At 43.6% G+C, this 20,466-nt stretch overlaps 1 protein-coding gene across 4 annotated transcripts in view; it reads left to right on the top strand.

The window, feature by feature from the left end:
- The window catches only part of smtnb (smoothelin b), a 62,323-nt gene that overhangs the window by 16,707 nt on the left and 25,150 nt on the right, over window positions 1-20,466 (top strand). For 2 of the 4 annotated variants that reach the window (XM_083784310.1, XM_083784309.1), the window contains exons 2-7: window positions 3,479-3,636; window positions 6,971-7,049; window positions 7,801-7,879; window positions 8,352-8,431; window positions 15,656-15,758; window positions 19,536-20,260. In XM_083784310.1, coding sequence (XP_083640436.1) covers window positions 3,479-3,636; window positions 6,971-7,049; window positions 7,801-7,879; window positions 8,352-8,431; window positions 15,656-15,758; window positions 19,536-20,260 — 1,224 coding nt within the window. Of the gene's footprint in view, window positions 1-3,478; window positions 3,637-6,970; window positions 7,050-7,800; window positions 7,880-8,351; window positions 8,432-11,995; window positions 12,082-12,146; window positions 12,595-15,655; window positions 15,759-19,535; window positions 20,261-20,466 lie in introns of those variants that run through there. The other 2 variants (XM_083784311.1, XM_083784312.1) reach the window with 2 other exon arrangements.

The raw sequence follows: 20,466 nt of genomic DNA, 5'->3' as shown, positions 1-20,466 counted from the left end.
CAGTATATAGGAGAGCCCCCTTGAGCTAGTGAAGCTGTGGTTGTGTATTTTACCAAACCACAGAAAGACCTCAAACCCGCTGACCCCTCTCTCATGAGAACTCCCCCTCTGGGCCTGGCAGGGGGTTCACTGTTCCCCCTATCAACTCATCAGATGTGTGAGGATCTTTGCCTAAACGCCCCAAAAAGAGACAGACACACACACACACACACACACACACACACACAATTAAAAGGCAGAGCATACCACAAAGTGCTCTGTCTAGCAGGTGGGTAGCATGAATACAGTGAGTGTACAGATGTATGTGTGCTGTTCATCTGCAAGTGTTGACAGGTTCCTGCTGTCAAACCACTGAGATCTGTCTCCCACATGACATGACAGGGAGAAGGAGAGAGAGCTTGTGTGTGTGTGTGTGTGTGTGTGTGTGTGTGTGGAAGTGCTAGTTGCAACTATGTCACAACAAGCCTCCATATATGGTCACGCCTTGTGACGTCACACCTCTATACTGGGCGGGGTTGCTTCTCACCCTCAGGGCGTTTTACTACTATGAAAACCTGCATATCTGTGTGTTAGTCACGCCTCCATATATGGTCATGCCTCGTGACATCACGCCTCCATATATGGTCACACCTCATGACATCACGTCTCGTGACACGTCATTCCACCATATATGGCCATCATCACCCCCTATATGAAGATCACGACACTGACCTTATCTAACCCTGGATAACCATGGAGGAGAAAAATAAGTCTCAGATTGTAGCATTAAGTGTCCCCTAAAAAGATGTGAAAAGTAATTTTAGTGGTAAGTGGGCCACTTCCTCTGTCTCATGCTTTTTTCCACAAACTAGTTTAGTGTCTGTCTCATAAGAAAGGCAGCAGCTACAGTATACCATCTTTAGAATGTGGCCAAACCAAACCTGGCTCAACCACACACAGTAGTCACATTTCACAACCTGGCCAGACAGACGCTATAACTGTCTGAAGCTGGCAACAAGCTTGACACTAACAACAATTCATGTCTGTTTAATCCAGGACAATGATTTCGGTACACTATGTTTAGTGTGTCTACTTTAAATTTATACAAGTAATCTAGTTAGTCAGAACAGAGACTCCATGCACCATTGTAATGCTGTAATTTTTGGTGTGCAGATTTATAGTTTATCTTCAAAGAGCCAGCACAGCCTGGCTACTGAGAGAAGAGAAAAGAGAGCGCAGTATTTGGACCTGGACAGCAGGGTGCATCTAGCTACACTCTGGGTGTAAGCACACTTGGGATTCCATGCGCAGCCAAAAGCCGCTCGTTGCGGGCATCTCTTCTGGGTTTTTAGACAGCTGGTGGATGGAAATGAAGCTCCACCCACGCAGCAGAATGCCGCGTCGGCCAGATTCCCGGAAAAGCTTGCTCCGGACCTTCATTTCCATCCACCAGCTGTCTTAAAAACCCGGAAGAGACGCCTGCCACAAGCGGCTTTTGGCATATTTGTGGCGCTAAAGTGTGCCTGCGCTGACAATAAGAGCAGACGCATTCTTCTGCAGCCTACTATTCCTACGTCTGTTTCTCATTCTCTGCATGCTCAGGTCCTGTCCCCACACTTTATTGAAGCTATGCTTAAATTCTGCTGACTTCCAACAAGGCTCTTATGACTATAAAACTCAATTATAAATAAGTCTTGCGTAGCCAGACGATCAGAGATCTCCACTTACTGATACGTCTGTGGGAACATCTAAATGAATTGAATGGGCTTGGACGTCTGAGAAAACTAGCAGTAACAAACTTACGCCCACTCGTGATACCATCACATATACCGGTAGCCCATTTAAGACAGGAATCCCTTTTTTCTTTTTTTTTAAACATATGTTTAATAGGGATGCACCGATCCGGCTTTTTGGCATTCGATACCGATTTCGATACATGGGGGTCCAGTATCTGCCGATACAGAGTACCGATCCGATACCCCCCACAAAACGTAATAACCTATTAAGCTGTATGCCTCACTGTGTGGAGTCTGGAATCATTATTTTGTGTAAGGCAACATCAAGGCTTGACTTAAACATTACTTTCCCAACTTTGTAAAAGAAAATGTAACAAACACAGATATAAATGCACTGAATTATTTATTAAATAACTGCAACAATTAGACCAGGTTAATGTGTGCGCAGGCTAGCCTGGCTGCATTCCACATGTTATACTGTCAATACTACACTGCTGTGTCACAGAGGAGGTAGAGTTGTTTTCATACTGTAATTACACATAATTATCGGATCGGATAATGGATCGGCCACCGATCCGATACCCAATCTAGAATTTTAGCCTGGATCGGCGCCGATCTCCGATACGAGTATCGGATCGGTGCATCCCTAATGTTTAACAGGAATCCCTTTTGGGGTAGTTGTTATAATATACTGTACATAACGTACAGTATATTGTAGCAACATAAATGTTTTGTAAAAAGTTTTTTAAGGTTTCTTTTTAGGTCATGATTTACAGTAGAAGTCATTTAAAATTATTTGCATTGGGTCTGTGAAGCTGTTATTATATCAGTCAGGACGATATATCGGTCTGGTTCTATATATGCTGCAAAGCAAATCAAGAAAATGGAATGGAAATCAGATATTATGATTATACTAGGAGGAAGACTTATTTAAAAAAAAAAGTGTACAGAAAGTGTGACACACGGATCAGTTCATTATGTATACCTGGTTTTCACCCACCTGAACTGAAGCCGCGCCCACAGCTTTTGTATGTATTTAGATTGGGCCGTTTGACTCAAAGGCTTTCAGCTTTCAGGAAGAAGAAACAAAAACAAAAAATACACAGTGAAGACATATTTGAATCTTTTAACTTAGGTTAACTTAGTATAGACACATACAAAATAGAAAAAGTACAGAAATCATGGCACTCAATCTTTAAAATGCACTGTACTTGATATGCAGCTGGATGGCCATGCGTGTTTGGTGGGGCAGAGCAGCCAGATGTCTGCCCTCTCTTGTAAACTACTGTCTTAACAAGCTCGTTTTGTGAGGGTTAATTACAGAGGGCAGACGACAGGGTGACAGATCTACTAGGAACGCCAGACGATTGCAGGTTGGCTCACAAACTTGTTTCTCAAGAGGATGTTGAGAAGATTAACTTTTAAACGGAAGGCCTCTGACGTGAACTGTCCCAGTACTTTGTAAGAGAAGTCTGCTTGGTCCATGCTTTTCAGCAACACCATTTATAATTACCAGTTTACCACTTTCTTTACTCTTAAAATAGTCTGTGACCTCTTTAGTTTAGTCAGTTTTGGAATCTGTCATTTTGATGTGGTGTTTCAAAGATGCTTTCATTCTGCCATGTGGCGGTTGAGTGTGAAGGTCATGGCCGTCAACTCTGTATGCCATGTGTCTGACTGTCTTGCACATGCTGTCTTGACACCTGCAGGAGAGAGGAGACTCATCTTTTTTTTTAATCCTGTTTGTATGCATGTGCCGGTAGTTGGATGGAACGATGGATCTGGATGAGAGGCGCCTCATCCGTTCAGCCATCCGGGATCTGAGGAGGAGGGAGATCGAAGACATGGAGGCCGCCCTGGCAAGCAAGCGTTTCCGTCCCACACGACTCAACCCACATGAGGACAAGGAAAACCAGCACAGGTGTGACTCCATACACCGACAAACACTGTCATGCACAAACACACACACTGAAGCACGTGGAGCATCCTGTCGTAGTATAATGACAAACTGCATTAGGCCAGGTGAGCTGGAGACTTTGGAACAACACACAGGCCCAGATGCAGCATTCCCCAAATCCCTCAAGGGAGAGGAGGCTGCAGAGTTGGAAGTCTGGAAAAGTCATTTTAATGGCAGGAGGAAACACCACAGAAGATTTTCAATTCCTTTATTATGTAATACTTATTCTTTTAATGTGTAACTCTACTGCATCTTCAAGTCACATTGCCATACTTGACCTCATTAAGTTACTCTATTAAGCAGTTAAACACATCCCATGAGACTTGAGAGAAGTAGTTTTGTGCCATTCATTTGTTTGTCTTTATTGGACCATTTAGAGGCTAATTAGCCTTTTACCGGTTCAGCAATGCATAGCCAACAGGAGTGGTCACTTAGCTGGAAAAACTAACAGTGTGACCTCAGTGACATTGTCATCATTTTGCCATTAAACACACTCATTTTTCATTGGCTGCTCTAATTTGAAGCAGAACTACCAGACTCTGAATGATAAAACAACACCTCCTTTGTGTTGCTATTTTGTCTTATTCTTTTGATGGTCTCTAGTTCTGTCTCAGTGCATATGAAATAACTTTCCCGTGGTGGCTTCAGGCTTTGTTTATCCAAACATTGGTTTCTCGTTATAATTTAATACTGTAAATTCACCACCACTGCATTGAGGCCACAAGATCTTGCTTCTTCTTTTAATATTTGGCTTCAGGCTGTTAACCACTTTCAACCTGGCGTCCATATTTTGAGCGTCATTATTGTCAAATATTTTAAATCAATTCAATTCAAAATTAAACAATAAAAAAGACAAAGGTAAATCAATGGCTAAACTAACCGATACAAGCTTTTGTGATCTACAACAACAATCTGAGCTTGTAGATCAGCTGTTTTCATGCGATACCATACCGACATCCCAACGGAGTATCAAATAAACAAAATAGGGCTTAAGTGGTTAATTAATGACTGGCTCTAGTTCAAGGCCAGGGGCAGGGCCCTAAGCATCTGGTCCCAGGGATAGCACAGTTTTCACAAGGGTGGGATGGATGTGAGAAGGAGTAACCACCCCTCCACTTCCCTCCGGTTGCTACTGGATCCCATTAAGACCAGTGGCTGCTGGCTAATCACTTCCATTTGCCACCGTTTCCAGATTACTTGGGTTACAATAACAGAGGAGCCTCTCCAGAGCTTCTACAGAAGGAGCACATGGGTGCTTATGCACACGTGTTGTTGAGGGACACTGATCAACACACACACACACACACACACACACACACGCACACACACACACACAAACAAACCCCTTAAGAATGTTATATTATCCTGAGCTTCTCACTGGCGGAATTTGAAATATTCCTCTGCGACATTCCACACATCCTTTAATACCAATGAGGCGAGGAGGAGGAGAGAATGAAAGCAAGCGTATGAGTAATAGAAACCAACATGAAAGCATGACCTAAAAAAATGTGAAATGCAGAAATGTGAAGTTAAAAAGTAGGAGTATTTGGTACGAACGATGTGTTTTCTTCTTCATTCCTGCTAAGCTATCACTTTTTCCACCCTGGATTTGGTAATCAATTCTTCCCAATGCTGATGGTTTTCTCCTGGCTCAGAGAATACTCTGCTCTCTTGGAATTATTTTTCCCTTTCTGCCATATAGCCATTGAAGCTTAGCATGGTGTCGGTAAAATCCCCAAAGCTCCATATAGTCAGGGAATATTATCAGTATAATGTCTGGGAATAAATTTCTTACCAAGAATTTTTCTTCACCAATGTGTTAAAGGTGTCTACTAACACATATCCCACATTGGTTTCTATTCAACCACCCTAGGGGAATTTTTCGACAGCTGCTGAAAGTTGGGGTATCATCAACAACCATTATAAGGCAAAATGTTTCATTATGATTTAAGTAGATGTGACGTGTCAAACTAGGGGGTTTTCATGATTCTGAATCCATTCCAAGCACGAAAAAACACTCCTTGGGCTAAATTCGGCCATAGCCACTTGCCCAAATGTATCCTAATGTGCCAAAATGTGCTGACCTCATCACATTTGTGATGACTGTTATGGCCTTTTAAAGCCCAAGGAGTGTTTTTTGTGCAAAACTAATGCTTGGAATGGATTTAGAATCATGAAAACCCTCTAATTTGACCCCTAGTTTGGCCATAGACCCCTAAGTTTGGCCATAGACACTTTCCCAAATATGCCCAAATGTGCTGACCCCTCACATTTGTTATGACGGCTATAGTCATTTGTAGACCACGGAGTGTTTTTCGTTAAAGGGATTGTGACATTAAAAAAAAGGTTTTGGAATTGTTCTTATTTTTTTTTAGGTTTTCTAATCTCAATTGCACCCAAAAAACATGAACTTTTAACATTCAGTAGATTTTCTGTGATCTGGGGTTTTCTGGCTCAAACAGATGCTCTGATTTGCCGGCAGTAAGTGATGTAAGACCCTGCAAATCCCATATATGTCAATGGGATTTGCCAGCAGATGTCACTGTTTTCACTGTTTGCCTGTTTTCATTGTAGCCTTCCAAGGCTTCCAAACCCCAAAGAAAACTTCAGACCACAGAAAATCCACTGAATTTTCAAAGTTCAGGTTTTTTGGGTGTAATTGAGGTCATAAAACCTAAAAGAAAAATAAAAATAAATGAAAATCAATGTCATAAAAACTTTAAAAACACTCCTTGGGCTACTTAAAGCATAATGAAATTTAGAAAATTTTGCCTTATAATGGTTGTATGGTAGCCCAAATTTCAGCAGCTGTCAAAAATTCCCCTAGGGTGGTTGAATAGAAACCAATGTGGGATATGTTAGTAGACACCTTTACAAACACATTGGTGAAGAAAGTTCTTTGTAAGAAATTTATTCCCACATTTTATTAATATCCCCTGACTAATAGACCCCACAGCCACTGTACAACGTAGTAGTAGTGTTAATTTTTTTGTGACATTTTTTAATCTCTATTTTTGAGGGGCACTAGCCTCTCCTATGCCCAGCTTTCCGGATTTGTGTGAACACAAACATTGGCTTGTGATTTGACTGGCTGAGCACAGAATGTGATGTATGATGATAAGATTGCCCCTCACTTCACATGAGTGTGAATTTTACACTCTGAGAGTTCAATTAACACATCAGATATGACTGTATTATGTACATGTGTGGCAGCCCCAGATGCAAATTCATGGTCAGCCATAAGTGATAAAGGTTCTGCATTTTGCGCCATAAGATCTGTTTAATGTCTTGTTCACAGGGCAGAACGCGGTGACTCCTTAGACATCCTCTCTGGGAAACTGCAGGCCATCCAAGATGTTGATGAGCTTACTAAACTGGTGAGTGTTGAGAAGAAGCTGGGAATGAAATTGGACACAGTACATACTGGTACATGGTAGTTGGTGTCTGCCTTTTCCCGTTTTGTTTCACATTTGGATATTGCCCAGGAGGGCCCCATCAGTACGTCCCTCTAGGACGTGTTTTCCTTGCCTGATCGATATAATGTACACATGCACACACTCAAACTATATCAAGATCATAACAGCAAAAGTCAAGCCAGAGGGGTTGGTTGGAATAGGGGAGGTAAGTAGAGTTTAGGCATTAGGGAGCATTAAATGCATGAATGTAGTATAATGTACTTAAATGCAACTTAAACCATGTCTTTTGATTGAAATGAAGATTCCAGACGATAATTCAGTTGAAAATTCATAAGAGACATTCCATCTTTGAATTAGCATTTCTGTACAGATTTATAATTGCTGGGTGCCTTTTCTCACCATGAAGAAATAGCTTGATCTAAAATGTGTCAAGAAACGGCCCCGAGCTGAATTAAAACAGTTGCGCACTGTTTAAAAAAAGCCGATTCATTGTCAATGGGATTTAATCTTTGTCTTGTCACAAAGCCGATTTGCTCAGACACGCATGACGTGAATTCTCCTTTCATTGCCAATGGCAAATGTGACATGAGTTGTAACGAAAAGCTGTATATAGGAGGGGGAAAAATGTGAATGAAACTAAAAGTCAGCGAAATAGTGTATTTTTGTTTTGTTCAATAGAGTTGAGTTGGTTCTGATATGCTTTGTCGTGCAGCTCCGTGGGGCCAGTGAGTACGAGGAGAGGAAGCTGATCAGAGGGGTTATCCGGCGGCTCCGGGATGAGGAACAGCAAGGTGAGTGTGTGCATGTGTGCGTGTGTGCGTGCGTGTGTGCATGTGTGCGTGCGTGCGTGCGTGCGTGCGGGGGTGGTGTGACTGGGTGCTGTACCAGTGGTAACTGATGCAGATTCTACCTGTGATGCCAATCCAGATAGTGAATTCCTACCATTCCTGATCCCTCTGTGTGTGTGTGTGTGTGTGTGTGTGTGTGTGCGTGTGCGTGCGTGTGTGCCAGTCTATGTATCCCAGTGGTGAGGGCCTCACACACACACACACACTTTAGCGATGACGTCTGTGTTATCCTGATACCTGACAGAGGGACATGTTGGAACCCCTCAGATAATCATGTCATCTGAACACTCTGTTGTGTTGGTTTCCTAAGCTCCTATCTGATACATCAGGATGATGTTGAGACAGTCGCATAGCGGATTCTCTAGAACCACGTCCCAAGTAACCTTTTCCTGTATGTGTGTGTTATTGTTTACAGGGACTTCAGACAGGAGTAAAGCCTCCGGTCACTACCTGGAGACTGAGAGCCTGGTGCCCCAAAGCAACATGGGAACTGGGGTAAGTATGTATATAATATAGAAGAGGAGAAAAACCAGAATAAGCAGTTTTACCAGGTGCACGGCTCACGACGATTCACAGTAATAAAGAAATAGCCAGGACTCCGAGGTCCTTCTGGTACTTTTAATTAATCATGCAGCACGGACAAACCAACAAAGTAAGTACGTATGTAAGAAGGATTACTAGAGAAGAGCAGGAATCAGTAATATCATTCCAATGTGGATATTACAGGTTGTGTGAAAAGTTGTTCAAATTGGACTGTAGTGTGCTCATCAACTTCTATTTGTAAAAATAAACCCGGCACAGACCTATTTGCGGGTGTTTGAGTATATGTTTGCACGGCAACAGTGGCCACAGGTTTTTTCTTCTGCTGCCACAATGAAAGAATTCAGCAAACAGGCATTGTGACTCAAATCATGCACTTTGTCATGACCACTACTCACATTCATGCATGCACTGGCTGCCACGAAGTCAGGAATGCGTTTTGTTTCTTCCGTACCTTCATTTTTGGCTGAGTTTGTGGAGAGAAAGAAATGTATTCACTCAGTGCCTGACATATAGTGAAGGTAGGTAGTAAATCCTCTGTGATGAGGACTAGTGTTCCAGTCTGCACTGCCATTCCCCCCATCTATCTACACAGGCTGTCACTCTTACAGTAAGGCCCACGCTAATTGAGGCCCAGGCCACATGTATGTGGATCTTTTGCTAAATGCACATTATTTTGTGCGTTTGGGCCTTTCAGCCACACGCAAATGGAGAGAGAGAGAGAATGCAGTGGGTCGCCGTGCGCTGCTGCGCATATGGCTCTCTCCTGTTTAGGTAATAATAAAATGGGCACCCTTGACATTTGTCACTGTGCCTGCATGCCGACAATGCGCGTGTGAACTTTTATTAGCCTCATTATAACGTGGCATTTATTATACACCTCGAAAATATAGCCACTCTACAAGCTCACAAGTGGTTGTGGACACTTCTATAGGTCTGTCTGACTGCTATTATTCTCTGTGCAGGACTTGCCAAGTCGCAAGAGCAATGGTGAAGTGTCTATACATTTTTTATTATATGGAGAGAAAATTCGGGATTCGGAGATTTACACACATACGTGTGACATGCTGACAGACAATGAAAGAAACATGTTCCACTTCCACTCACAATTTAGGTGGCTTTTAAAATGCGGTACTTATTCCTTCATTAAAAAATATGATTGGCACCTCATAAGTGTAAATATAAAATCAAATAGGCCTATAATAATTTTATAGCCTACAATTGAAACCTCCTACTGCAGTGATTTTATCCTGTGTTCAATGTGTTTCTGCGTTCGTATGGGCAGGGACGGAAATATCCGTTTTGCAAAAGATCCAGTGTGGCCTGAGTGTGGAGGTATTAATGTCTGTGTGTGTATATAAGACACGTCATTTCATTCCTTCCTTATTCCTGAATTTAATTGTTTTCTTTTGAAACTAAATCATACAGATGGAATTTTCACTTTGCGAAAGATCACACATTATATTCCTGTCTGATACCTCCTTTTAATCTAGCACTGTCTCCAATACAAGTACTGTATCTCTTTGGTTGACAGGCCCTCTAGTGGTTGGTGAGGTACTGTGTTTTGCCTTTGGTTTCTAACATTATTTCAGGGTTAAGTCAAGATCACAAGTTTTCATTACAGATCAGTTGATTAGTTTGCTGCAGTGATAATGTATTGAAGGCAGTTCCCATTATAATGATTTATTGGGGCTACTGAGGCTACTGTAGATAAGATGCTATCTTATCTGTTTTGTTTGATCAGTGTTTGTATGTGTCCACTTTGATAAATGGTCCAATTTCTGGAGACCGGATCTCTATGGGAAAAACAAAGTTAATTTCTACTCATTACTCCTGGAATTATGCCTGGTGGATGATGTCAGTTGGGGAGCTATGCTTGCATTAAGTGTACAGTCTTGAATGTTAGTAAATAGTTGGTCCATAAGGATATGCAGCAGAGTACTACTTTGACCCAAAAGGTGTAGTACATCTGATTGCTCTAATTTTGTAGCTGTCAATGATGGGGTGGGTATTTCCACACTATTAAGTAATGTATGACATAAAAGAAAAACGGCTGCTGTGTGAATTATTGTCAATTGCACGCACTCCTTTGTGTCACTCCTTTGTGTCACAGACACATCATTTTTAGATAGGAAGTAGCTGTTGCAAGTTGAGGTCATAGGACATTCAAACAAGCCTATCTACCTCACTTCCTTTAACCACTTAGCCCTATTTTACACTTTTCTGTACAGTGGCGTCGTGCAGTGAAAATAGACTATCTACAAGCTGACGTCCTGACACGTTGAGAGCTTGTAGATTGGCTATTTTCCGAAATGTTTGCGTTTTTGCTACAATATCATGCCAAAAATAGGGATGCCAGGTGTTTAGGTGCTTGAACTGTAGCAGTGAGCCACAGGTGGTGGTAGTGGGGTTGGGGATAGTCTCGAGAGACAGACTGTTGGAAAAGAGGGCGCTGTTTTTCCTTTATTTCTTTGAAGATGGGTTCTCAGATTGGGTTTGAGATAGTTGTCGGGTTGTAGTGGAGCAGACACACACAGACACACAGACAGACAGGCCACCAGCTGTGGCCCAGCAGTCCAGTCTGTGCAGGAATGGGGACGTGGCCAAAACCAACAAGCAGCCACCGGCAGCAGGACTCCTTCTATTCACATCACATCACAGCAGCGGATCTCTTTGAGTTGTGTGCGATTGTCTCCAGGCTGATGGACGTCCCAGATAGGACTCTATAGCAGCTCAAATCCGCATACGCACGTACATCACACACGTAGACCGTGTCCAACTTTAGAGACGAAAATACTGACTTGAGAATTGACTGCTGGTGCAATCAAGACAATGCAGTAGTGTTTACATAATGACTCATTTTGTTGTATTGTGTATATGATGCAACAAAATGAGCATGATCAGGTGAAAGACACATGGTGTACAGTACAGTACAGTACTATGCAGCGTGTGTATGTTTCATTAGTGGTTGAATGTTCAGGCAATTAGTGGTTGGTCTCAGCTCTTGCCTAGAAGACCGCAGCCTATTGGAGGATATCGATGACTGTGTTTTAATGCACGTTGTTGATTTTGCAGGGATAACTGAAGTAACCTTTTCCATCTGCCTAGTTTTGGGGAAAGTGCATACTACACACATTGCTTTAAACGGTAATTATACGTATGGCTGAAAAAATGTTGGCTCTCCATTGTGGGTTGAAAAAAACAAAAGACAAAAAAACATGATTGTTCTAATTTCTCTGAGGAAAGTCTGAATAAAGATCATAACTCCAGTTGGAAGTTTATTCTGTCGAATAATGTGGCAAAAATAAATAATAATAATTAAACCTATAGGCCAAAAACAAAGACGGTGTGTGTCAAACGGTAATGTGTCAACCAGGCTACCCATTAACCTGCGTGCGTGCGTGGCTGCGTGTGTGCGTGTGTTTAGAGGGTGAGAGCCCCGTGGAGACCGAATGGGAGGGAAGGGAAGTCAAGGGAGTGGCCTGTTGGTACTATGTGTGTGTGTGTGTGATGTGGCTGGGGGAATACAGAGGCAAAGTAGAGGACGTCCTGAGTGAGGGATATAGCTGAGAGAGAGAGACCAGCAGCTCAGCCAAGGAGAGAAGGTAAATGGCATTCAGATATTTATCTCGCTGTGTGTCATGGACCTAGCTCTCCCCAACCTGCTCACTTATTCTTGTGGAGGAAGTGTAATTTTTCAGTTTTCCATTCAGTGTCGTCTTTGGAATGAGAGACCTTTTATTTATTTTTATTTATAATAATAATAGCAAGAATACAACTCGTGTCTGAACTGTATTTACCTATTAAACCCTGTGCATTGAGTGTTTCTGACTAGGTGTGCACATAGACTAGGTGGGTTGGAAGAGGTCAACTATGTTTTGGTGGCAGGTGGTTGTTGTCTTTTTATCTTTTATGATTGTCCTTTTTTTTGGTCCAGCACCTTGACTTAAATTTGTGGATGTACGTGACTATTATGAACTGCTTGATAGACAGACCAAATTGCTATTTGACTCCTGATCTCATCATAAACATGTTGTAAGATACCTAAGGCATGAGCTTAAAGGAGAGCTGTCTGGTCTGTGCCCAGTATCCGTGACAGACAGGGCTTAGACAGAAAGGTGAGTGGATTGGGAAATACTCGGGTAAATATCTGACAGACTGTGTGTGTGTGTGTGTGTGTGTGTGTGTGTGTGTGGTATTACTACTTCATTCCAGCTACTATATTTCAATTAGAGGTAGGCTGACTCTGTGGTTCCTCGGGTCTTAGAGTGTGCCGTGCAGTAATGGAAAATGAGCTACCAGGTTTCTCCTCTCTGATCCACGAGGCAAGAAGATCCTGACCTCATCAGTGGAATGATGGATTTAGCTTCCATGGAAAATGGGCCCATTGGAACCGTACTCATTAATCCTATATAGTGGATCTCGGTCGTCCTCGCTGGCCGGTGAAGGGAGACCTGCGTGTCTTGGTGACGATTTGACCTCTGATTCATTGTTGTTGGGGTTCTTTTTTTGGTTCTGAGGGTTCAGAGGATTCCAGATGGCCCACGCCTTGCTGTGGTCAGGAGAGAGAGGACAGTTGGCTGTTTATATGTTTACGGGGCTGAGCTCTCAGAATTATAGTCCGACACAACCGGTTCTCTCGTGGTCAGACGGGATGATCTGTGTTTGAAGCCGCGAGCCGCCACAGGGGGGACAGAGCAGAAGTGGGATGTGTTGGTCTTGGTTTCACTCTTTCAGGTCTCCTCTAGTCCACTGTTTAGGGGCCAGGGGACAGCGTAAAGCCACTAATGACAGGATGGAGCGAGGTTGGCAGCAGATCCTGAACTCTTCTACAGCTCAAGTTCCACTTTATCTCTCCACCCCCACCCCTATGCCGCTCGGTGTCTGTGAGAAATATGTTCCCTGTGGTTTAGTGGGAGCTGTGAAACGATTACTGTCTGTCTCTGTCTCTTTGGTATCTGCAGAGGAGCGAAGAGAGACAAAGGGAGGTGGTGGTTTAGACAGGTCATTCGCTTTTAATTGTATTTACAGCTGAAATCCCCCTCTGACTGTTTGAATGAAGAAAACTCAGAAGGGGGGGGGGGGGTGTCCTGGAAGTGACCTTTCTCTCATGACACTTTTATGTTAGGGCACACAGAGCCCTGTTTGGTCTAAGAGTCTGCTTTCCCCAGCCTCATCATCAAACGCAGTTAATGACTCATTAATAAAGCAAGGTAGAAATTTGAGAGAGGAGGTTGTCCTGCACCCTTTATCAGTGATGTCACAATAATGGAAACGTGAATGGAAGCCTAACAATGGAGATGCTCAAGGCTGTACGTTGCTTTGACGTCACATTTAGTGCTACGCTTCTCTGATTTCTTGCTCTCGGGAGAGAGTTCTTCATTTTCGCAAATACAGCTTGGACTGTCCTGGGTGCTATAGCATGTTATTCAGTCACATCTTGCGTGAAGTATATGTGTCACCTTCCTACCTTTTTTTTCTTCTTTTTTTAAGCTGAAGGGTAATAATAGAATCCCTATCCCGTGTTTATGTTCCTGTCTGCTGTGGTGTATCTGATTGCATTTTGTGTTGGGTCTGATTGAGTCATTCAGCCCTGTAATCCGCTCAGGTGGGGAAGGTCATAGTCAACAGAGCAGAATGCATGACTGGCATCTTTCTTACCTCCACCTTTCAGGTGTTCACTCATCATTAACATGCCGTCATTCAAAACAGCCACAACCACACGCTGCATTGATTATTTAGACATTTTCACCATGCGATGCTGTGATTTTATTTGTGTGTGTGTGTGTGTGTGTGTGTGTGTGTGTGTGTGTGTGTGTGTGTGTGTGTGTGTGTGTGTGTGTGTGTGTGTGTGTGTGTGTGTGTGTGTGTGTGTGTGTGTGTGTGTGTGTGTGTGTGTGTGTGTGTGTGTGTGTGTGTGTGTGTGTGTGTGTGTGTTTTCAGTGCTTTTAGAGGCAGTAAATCTGGCATAAGTATAGTTAGATTGTTTAGTTTCAGTGTATTTAAGGTCATGTCCTGTATATTTTTCCAGAATGAATCAAGCCAGGACCAAGCCCAAACATTGGTTTGACTATTCTTACACTAGTTTCATCTTGCCAAATGCTAAACGATTTCAGTACCATTTTGAATTAAAGAATGACCCACATTTTGTGTGTGTGTGTGTGTGTGTGTGGCTACCAGTGAACTGAACACTGTGCACAGTGTTCACTGGAAGCCACAAATACATACACCAAAAAATGTTCAGGCAGTGGAGCATCATGGATTAAGAATATATGTACTATACATGTGCAAGTGTGGTGGCATGCACGTGCTTGGTGCATGTGTGCAGCTGATTCTGCCGTGGGTAGTGGCAACTACTGTCCTACCAACAGTCATTAAGACACGTGAATCAGTCAAAACCGCTCTCAAAGGGCACCTACGGACGGCTGCAATTTGAAACTGGCCCCCGTAAAATCTGAATCCCCCCCCCCCCCCCCATGCCCCCGCTCCCCCTTTTCCCCTCACTGTATATGTTCATTAACTATAGTGTCTATTTGTACGTCTCTAAATGTTTTGATGAATTGAACATGGTGGACCCTCTTGTAAACAAGTGTAATGCTTAATTGGGTCGTCCACTCACAGTTAACAGTCTGTTAATAAACTGTTAATAAATATATCAATCAGTGTGCTTCCCTCACCACATGTCCCTTCCCCCTCCATATGTCTCGTCTCCATCAAGACTGTGACCTGATGCTCCACTCCACTAGGAGGTTACTAGGAGAGGAGGTTGTGGGTGCATCTCAGGTGCATCTCACTTGAGCCGTGGCACAACAGGCCACACAATGGATGGTGTTGGCCCACTTGTTGGTTAGGGAGGGGTTTGTGTAGAAAAGCTTTATTTTTGTCAGCTGGCCAAAGCTGGCTCTCACATGACCTCATCAAGGCTGTCTCTTATTTGTAGAGCGTTTGACCTTGACCTCCAACACAAATAAACTTGCTGAAGATAAAGGCGACCTGATGGTTTACCTTAACTGATAATGTACATTGACAGGGTTAGGATGGGTAGTTTGGCAGTGACTGGGACACTCCTTATCAGTATGGCTTGAGGTAGGGGCGGGGCATCATGAGCCAAGGAATGAAATCACTTAATGCCTTTTGCACAGTGTATTGGAATGAACTAAACATGTGTTGTTTTTACAGGACACTGAGCGGGAGAGCTTTTGCGAGCGAACGCAAACCAGATCACAGATCCCGGAGTTTCGCAGCCAGCAGACACATCAAGGCAGAGAGCTGCAGAGGACAGGTGAGGAACAGCTGTTCAACACCAAACACTTCATCTCACTATCCTTCAAATTAGCAGCCAGTTGTTCTTGTTCCTTCTGCAGCATGTCTACACAGAACGTACATGACCAAACACACATACTGACAGGCTCTGTAGTTCCTCTAATGTTTAGCCATGCCACACTGTTAGGATCATTGTGAAATACAAAAGCATGTGTATACTGTAAACCTTCAATTAAAGGTCAAGTTTGGATAGGAGCTAATAACTTAAACACAACACTGACCACCTCTGTTGCCTGTACCTATCACCACACATACATGACCCTCTCAATGCAATTTCCTCTGGATTTCTTGTTAAAATAGCCTGCCAAAGGAGCCATTCTCCTGAGGTGTTGGCCATGAGGTCATATTCGTGTAGGCTGTTTTAGCTCTTTTGCAACTTTATTAACTTTTTGGAGACACCCATAGTCATAGACTTAAAACCTCTGGCTTGAAGTGTGACACCATTTAATGAACTAACATTACTCTGTTAGCCCAGCTATAAATAAAGAAGAATGAATACTAGACTTCTGAGTGAATGAGTGCACTTTGTTCACTCAAGGTCTTGTGACTTGTACACACACCTACGTTAATACAAAAAGGCTGTACATAGACCAAAATACATTGTTGATGACTGCTAGACATGGCATGAATTTATAGTTCTCGCCTGTCTTACTATGCCCAGGGCCAGAAGTATTGGTTATATATCATGGTTAGGTTAGAGTTGTTGTTGTTTCTTCCCTCTTATGTGAGCCCAACCCTTGTTGACCTGAACCTGGGTTTCGGCTTTTGGGATCTTGCAGCCATAATAATGGCATTCTGTGTGGCCTGGTCTGCCCTTCACTTAGCTCAGTGTCCTGCTGGACCAAGGGCTGGTAGTGGGGTTACTGGAAGCAACTGAGGGAAACCCACAGCCACACCTCTGCTATATAAAGCTGATACCAGAACAGAACTAAGGCCCAGAAACGTCCCACTCCACCTGATTTATCCTTGCCTTACAATTAAGTAAAGGGTGAAACTACGGCCAATGGCATGGGCCCACCTTAGAACAGCCATGGAGTTGTGGGAAGGAGCCTTTTGAAATAGCTGTTGATAGACAAAGATACAGGACGTTTGTGGAAAAGGACAGGATAGGCGGGGAAGGCCAGTGGTTGTCTTTTGATCATAGGTAAGATGATAAAAATGAATAAATAAAATAAATACATACATTTGCAGGATGTGTAGGGTACTCGGCCTATATACTGTACCTGTACAATTTAGGCATTTAGCATTTATTATTCTATATCTTTATTTAACAAACAAAATGAAGTTCATCCTAAACAGTTTCGCAGGCTGCTGCTCTTTTTGTGCTGTACAGTATGTGGCAACACTGTCATTTAGGAAATGACCTGTTTATAGAGTTTCTCACTGGAATGTGCTGCTGACCTTCATTCAAGTTCCCAAGGGTGGTAAACTTGCTCAACTTTGAACTTAAAATTACAAAGACCCCTGGGTGTTGTTTGTGTGCTGTGTGAGGAGTGCACAAGTGCAGACTTTTTTGCATGGTTATTTTAGAACACAAAACAAGTCTCTCATTATCCAATAGAAATTTTCCCATGTATTTCTCACAATGGACCTGACGTGCTCCAGTGCCAAAACCATAAAGCAATGGAGTGATTGTTTATAGAATGCAGTTTTGTGTCTCACTTCAGCTGGTTAATTGGACTTGAATGAATCGTTTGGTAATTGATGTGTCTGTGAAATGGCCCATTCAAAAGACCCCATAGAAAAGCAGGCATATGCTCACGTTGTTGTAATGTTATCACGTCTTGACTCTTTTTCAGATTATATTACTAGTAGTATTGTATATATTGCTAATCGGTGACCTTGACCATGCAGGCATATTTTGTTTTCCATAATTTCTGACTATTGTGCCTGGTGTGTTCTAATGTTTTTTTTTTTTTCATTATTATTTTTAAAAACAATATTTATGCAACCTTCGGTTTGTTGAATGGTCACTCTTGACCCTGTCTTTTTTTTTTTTTTATGTTTTTTTTGTGGCTTTCGCCTTTATTTTATATATTTTATGGAGGGACAGACAGTAGGCTGACAGGAAATGGGGAGAGAGATGGGGGGAAGACATGCAGTAAAGGCCGTCGGGATCGGGAGTCGAACACGCGGCACACTGCCAGACTGGATTGCCAGCCAAGGTGCCTGGACCACTGAGCCGTGGCCCATGCCGACCCTGTCTTTTTCAAGTTGAAAGAGGTTGTGGCTGCCTCGAGCCAGAATGGAATTTTCCCTTCTAGATTTGGTTTGTAAATGACAGGCATGCATACTTTGCGAGCCCTATTTGGTTATAAGGACAGTGCCATCACATGTGATGCAGAAATGTTTAGTTTGTGAAACGGCACAGCCCACAGGGTTTGCTGAGGAGCTTTTAGACTATTTGTTGTTTTCCATCAATCAAAATGCAAACGCCAGCTGATTTACATTTAGTTGTCTTGATTCATAACAACGCAACTTTTGGAGAGCGGGTTCAGGTTGTCATAACGGCTGTTATTTGGAGTAGAATTTCCTGAGTGAGGACTGAGGAGAAATGAAGGCTTTTGGCCCCAAGTCGATTTTTTTCTTTATTAGGACCCAAGGGTACTAATAAGTTGAGGATACCTTTGTTGTGCAGACAGAACATTCAGCAAACCAGAGTAAAAAACATGACATCACAGGCAATACCATTTCAAAAGAAGGGGAGGGGAAGTACTTGTGCTAGTCTCTATTTCACCCCCACTTCCTTCTAGACTTCCTGTGCCTGCTCAGCAGGCCTGGTTCTTATGTGTGTTCCTGCTCCCCTTGTGTGCCCTTTCCTGCTGCTTTACGCAAATCCATTCCACCAACAACAACAACACAAATCTTGCCCAGGAACTGAAGTACGTTTGGAGGAAATGCCTATATCCCCTCTACGTCTCTCTCTGTGATCCCCAGTAGATATCCTTGTCTCCAGCCTGTGTCCCCAGAGATTTTAGACCAGGTCTGCGGAAGCATTTTGTTTCCATCAAGCACTCCAGCTTCACCACCTACTGCTTCTTGCAACATAACACCGCATTCTGTTCTGTTCAGCACAGAAGTGAAAGTAACTGATGGTGAAACACAGTAATATATGATGTCGCACGAACCTGTTTTGATCAAGGCCTGGGCCGCCGGCGTGGCGGTCCGGGCAGGCGGGCACCCTTTTTTTTTTTTTTTTTTTTTAAGATATTTTTTTGCGGCTTACGCCTTTTATTGATAGGCTGACAGGAAACGGGAGAGAGATGGGGGGATGACATGCGGTAAAGGCCGTGTCGGGTCCGGGAGTCGAACCCGCGGCACACCGCGACTGGATCACCAGTCCGGTGCCCAGACCGTTACGCTACGGCCTGGGCCCAGGCGGGCACCCTTGACGGCAATGCCAGCCTAACGGCGTGTCGCGGGTTTGAGTCCAGATCCCGACAACCACACCCGTGTGAAGTGAGGTGCGCTCTTATCATCGTACATCATCCATTCATTGTCAATGGGAATGTCCTTTTGTGTAGGACGGAAATAGACGATTTGCGCGTCCACATATGATGTAAATTCTACATTAATTGTCAATGGGAATTTAATGTTTGTGTAAGAAGAAAATCTACACTATAGTTGAATATTGGAGGGGCTAGCACCCCTCAATAATAATAATAATGTTTTGATAGAAATTGTACATGTGATACAGTGCAGTACAGTATCTTATCATTGTGTTTTCCTGCTGTAGGCTACAACTCCGGTATGGTGTTGGTTCTTGACACCCTGGTGAAAGATGAGGGTCCAGGACCAATGCTGACCCAGTCCCAACAGGAGGCTGTGCCAACAGAGCCGGACCTGGTTCTGTCCCAGCGTCAGAGGTCTGACTCGGGAGCTTCGGACCACAGCCTGACCTCGGTGCCACCCATGGCCCTCGTGGAGTCTGGGCCCTCAGAGCAGATCCTGGGCTCTGATTTCCGGCCCAGACTGGATTCCGGGTCCTCCGACAGGAGTCAGGGGTCCTCTCAGCGTGGCCGACTGGATTCCGGGGCCTCAGAGCGCAGCATGGGCTCCCAGTCACGCTTCCGACAGAGACTGGACTCGGGTGCTTCGGATTCCAGTGTGAGCTCCAGACCCCGCCTGGGCTCTGGGGCTTCAGAGAGCGTCAGTCTGTGGTCTCGGAAAAGGCTGGACTCAGGGATGTCTGATCGGAGTGTAGGTGTGTCCTCTGTTGGTAGGGGTCTGATGGCAGATACAGAGATAACCATGAGTGGCTCCTGCTCCAGCATTGACTCTGAAGCAGATATCGCCAGGCGCCTTCCAGTTGGCCTGCAGGATCAGCCCAGCCAGGACTGCTCCACCAGCATCACTGAGCAGGAACAGCCCGATGGGTCTGTTTTGTCTAGGAAACGAGGCTCCCACAATGGCCTGGTTAATGGCAGTGCCATGGTAAAGGCAGATATCCAAGAACAGAAGGTAGAGTATCACAGGTCACTCAAGGTGTGACCTGTGAACATGGGAGAAACCAATGGCTATATATACACAGTAAAATCCTTAGTGTTAATTTAGCTCTGAGAGTATAACAATGTTGTAAATCTTTACAATTTCTGAGTTAGTCTACATCAACAATGAGGAATTTTCTGTGTAGCTTGCGAATCAGCTGGACATAGAACTATATTTAC

Source organism: Protomyctophum parallelum, assembly GCF_964188405.1.
Source record: "Protomyctophum parallelum genome assembly, chromosome: 15".
NCBI classification, from domain to species: Eukaryota; Metazoa; Chordata; class Actinopteri; order Myctophiformes; family Myctophidae; genus Protomyctophum; species Protomyctophum parallelum.
The sequence above is the reverse complement of the archived record's forward strand: the minus strand, read 5'-3'. Positions and strand labels throughout refer to the sequence as shown.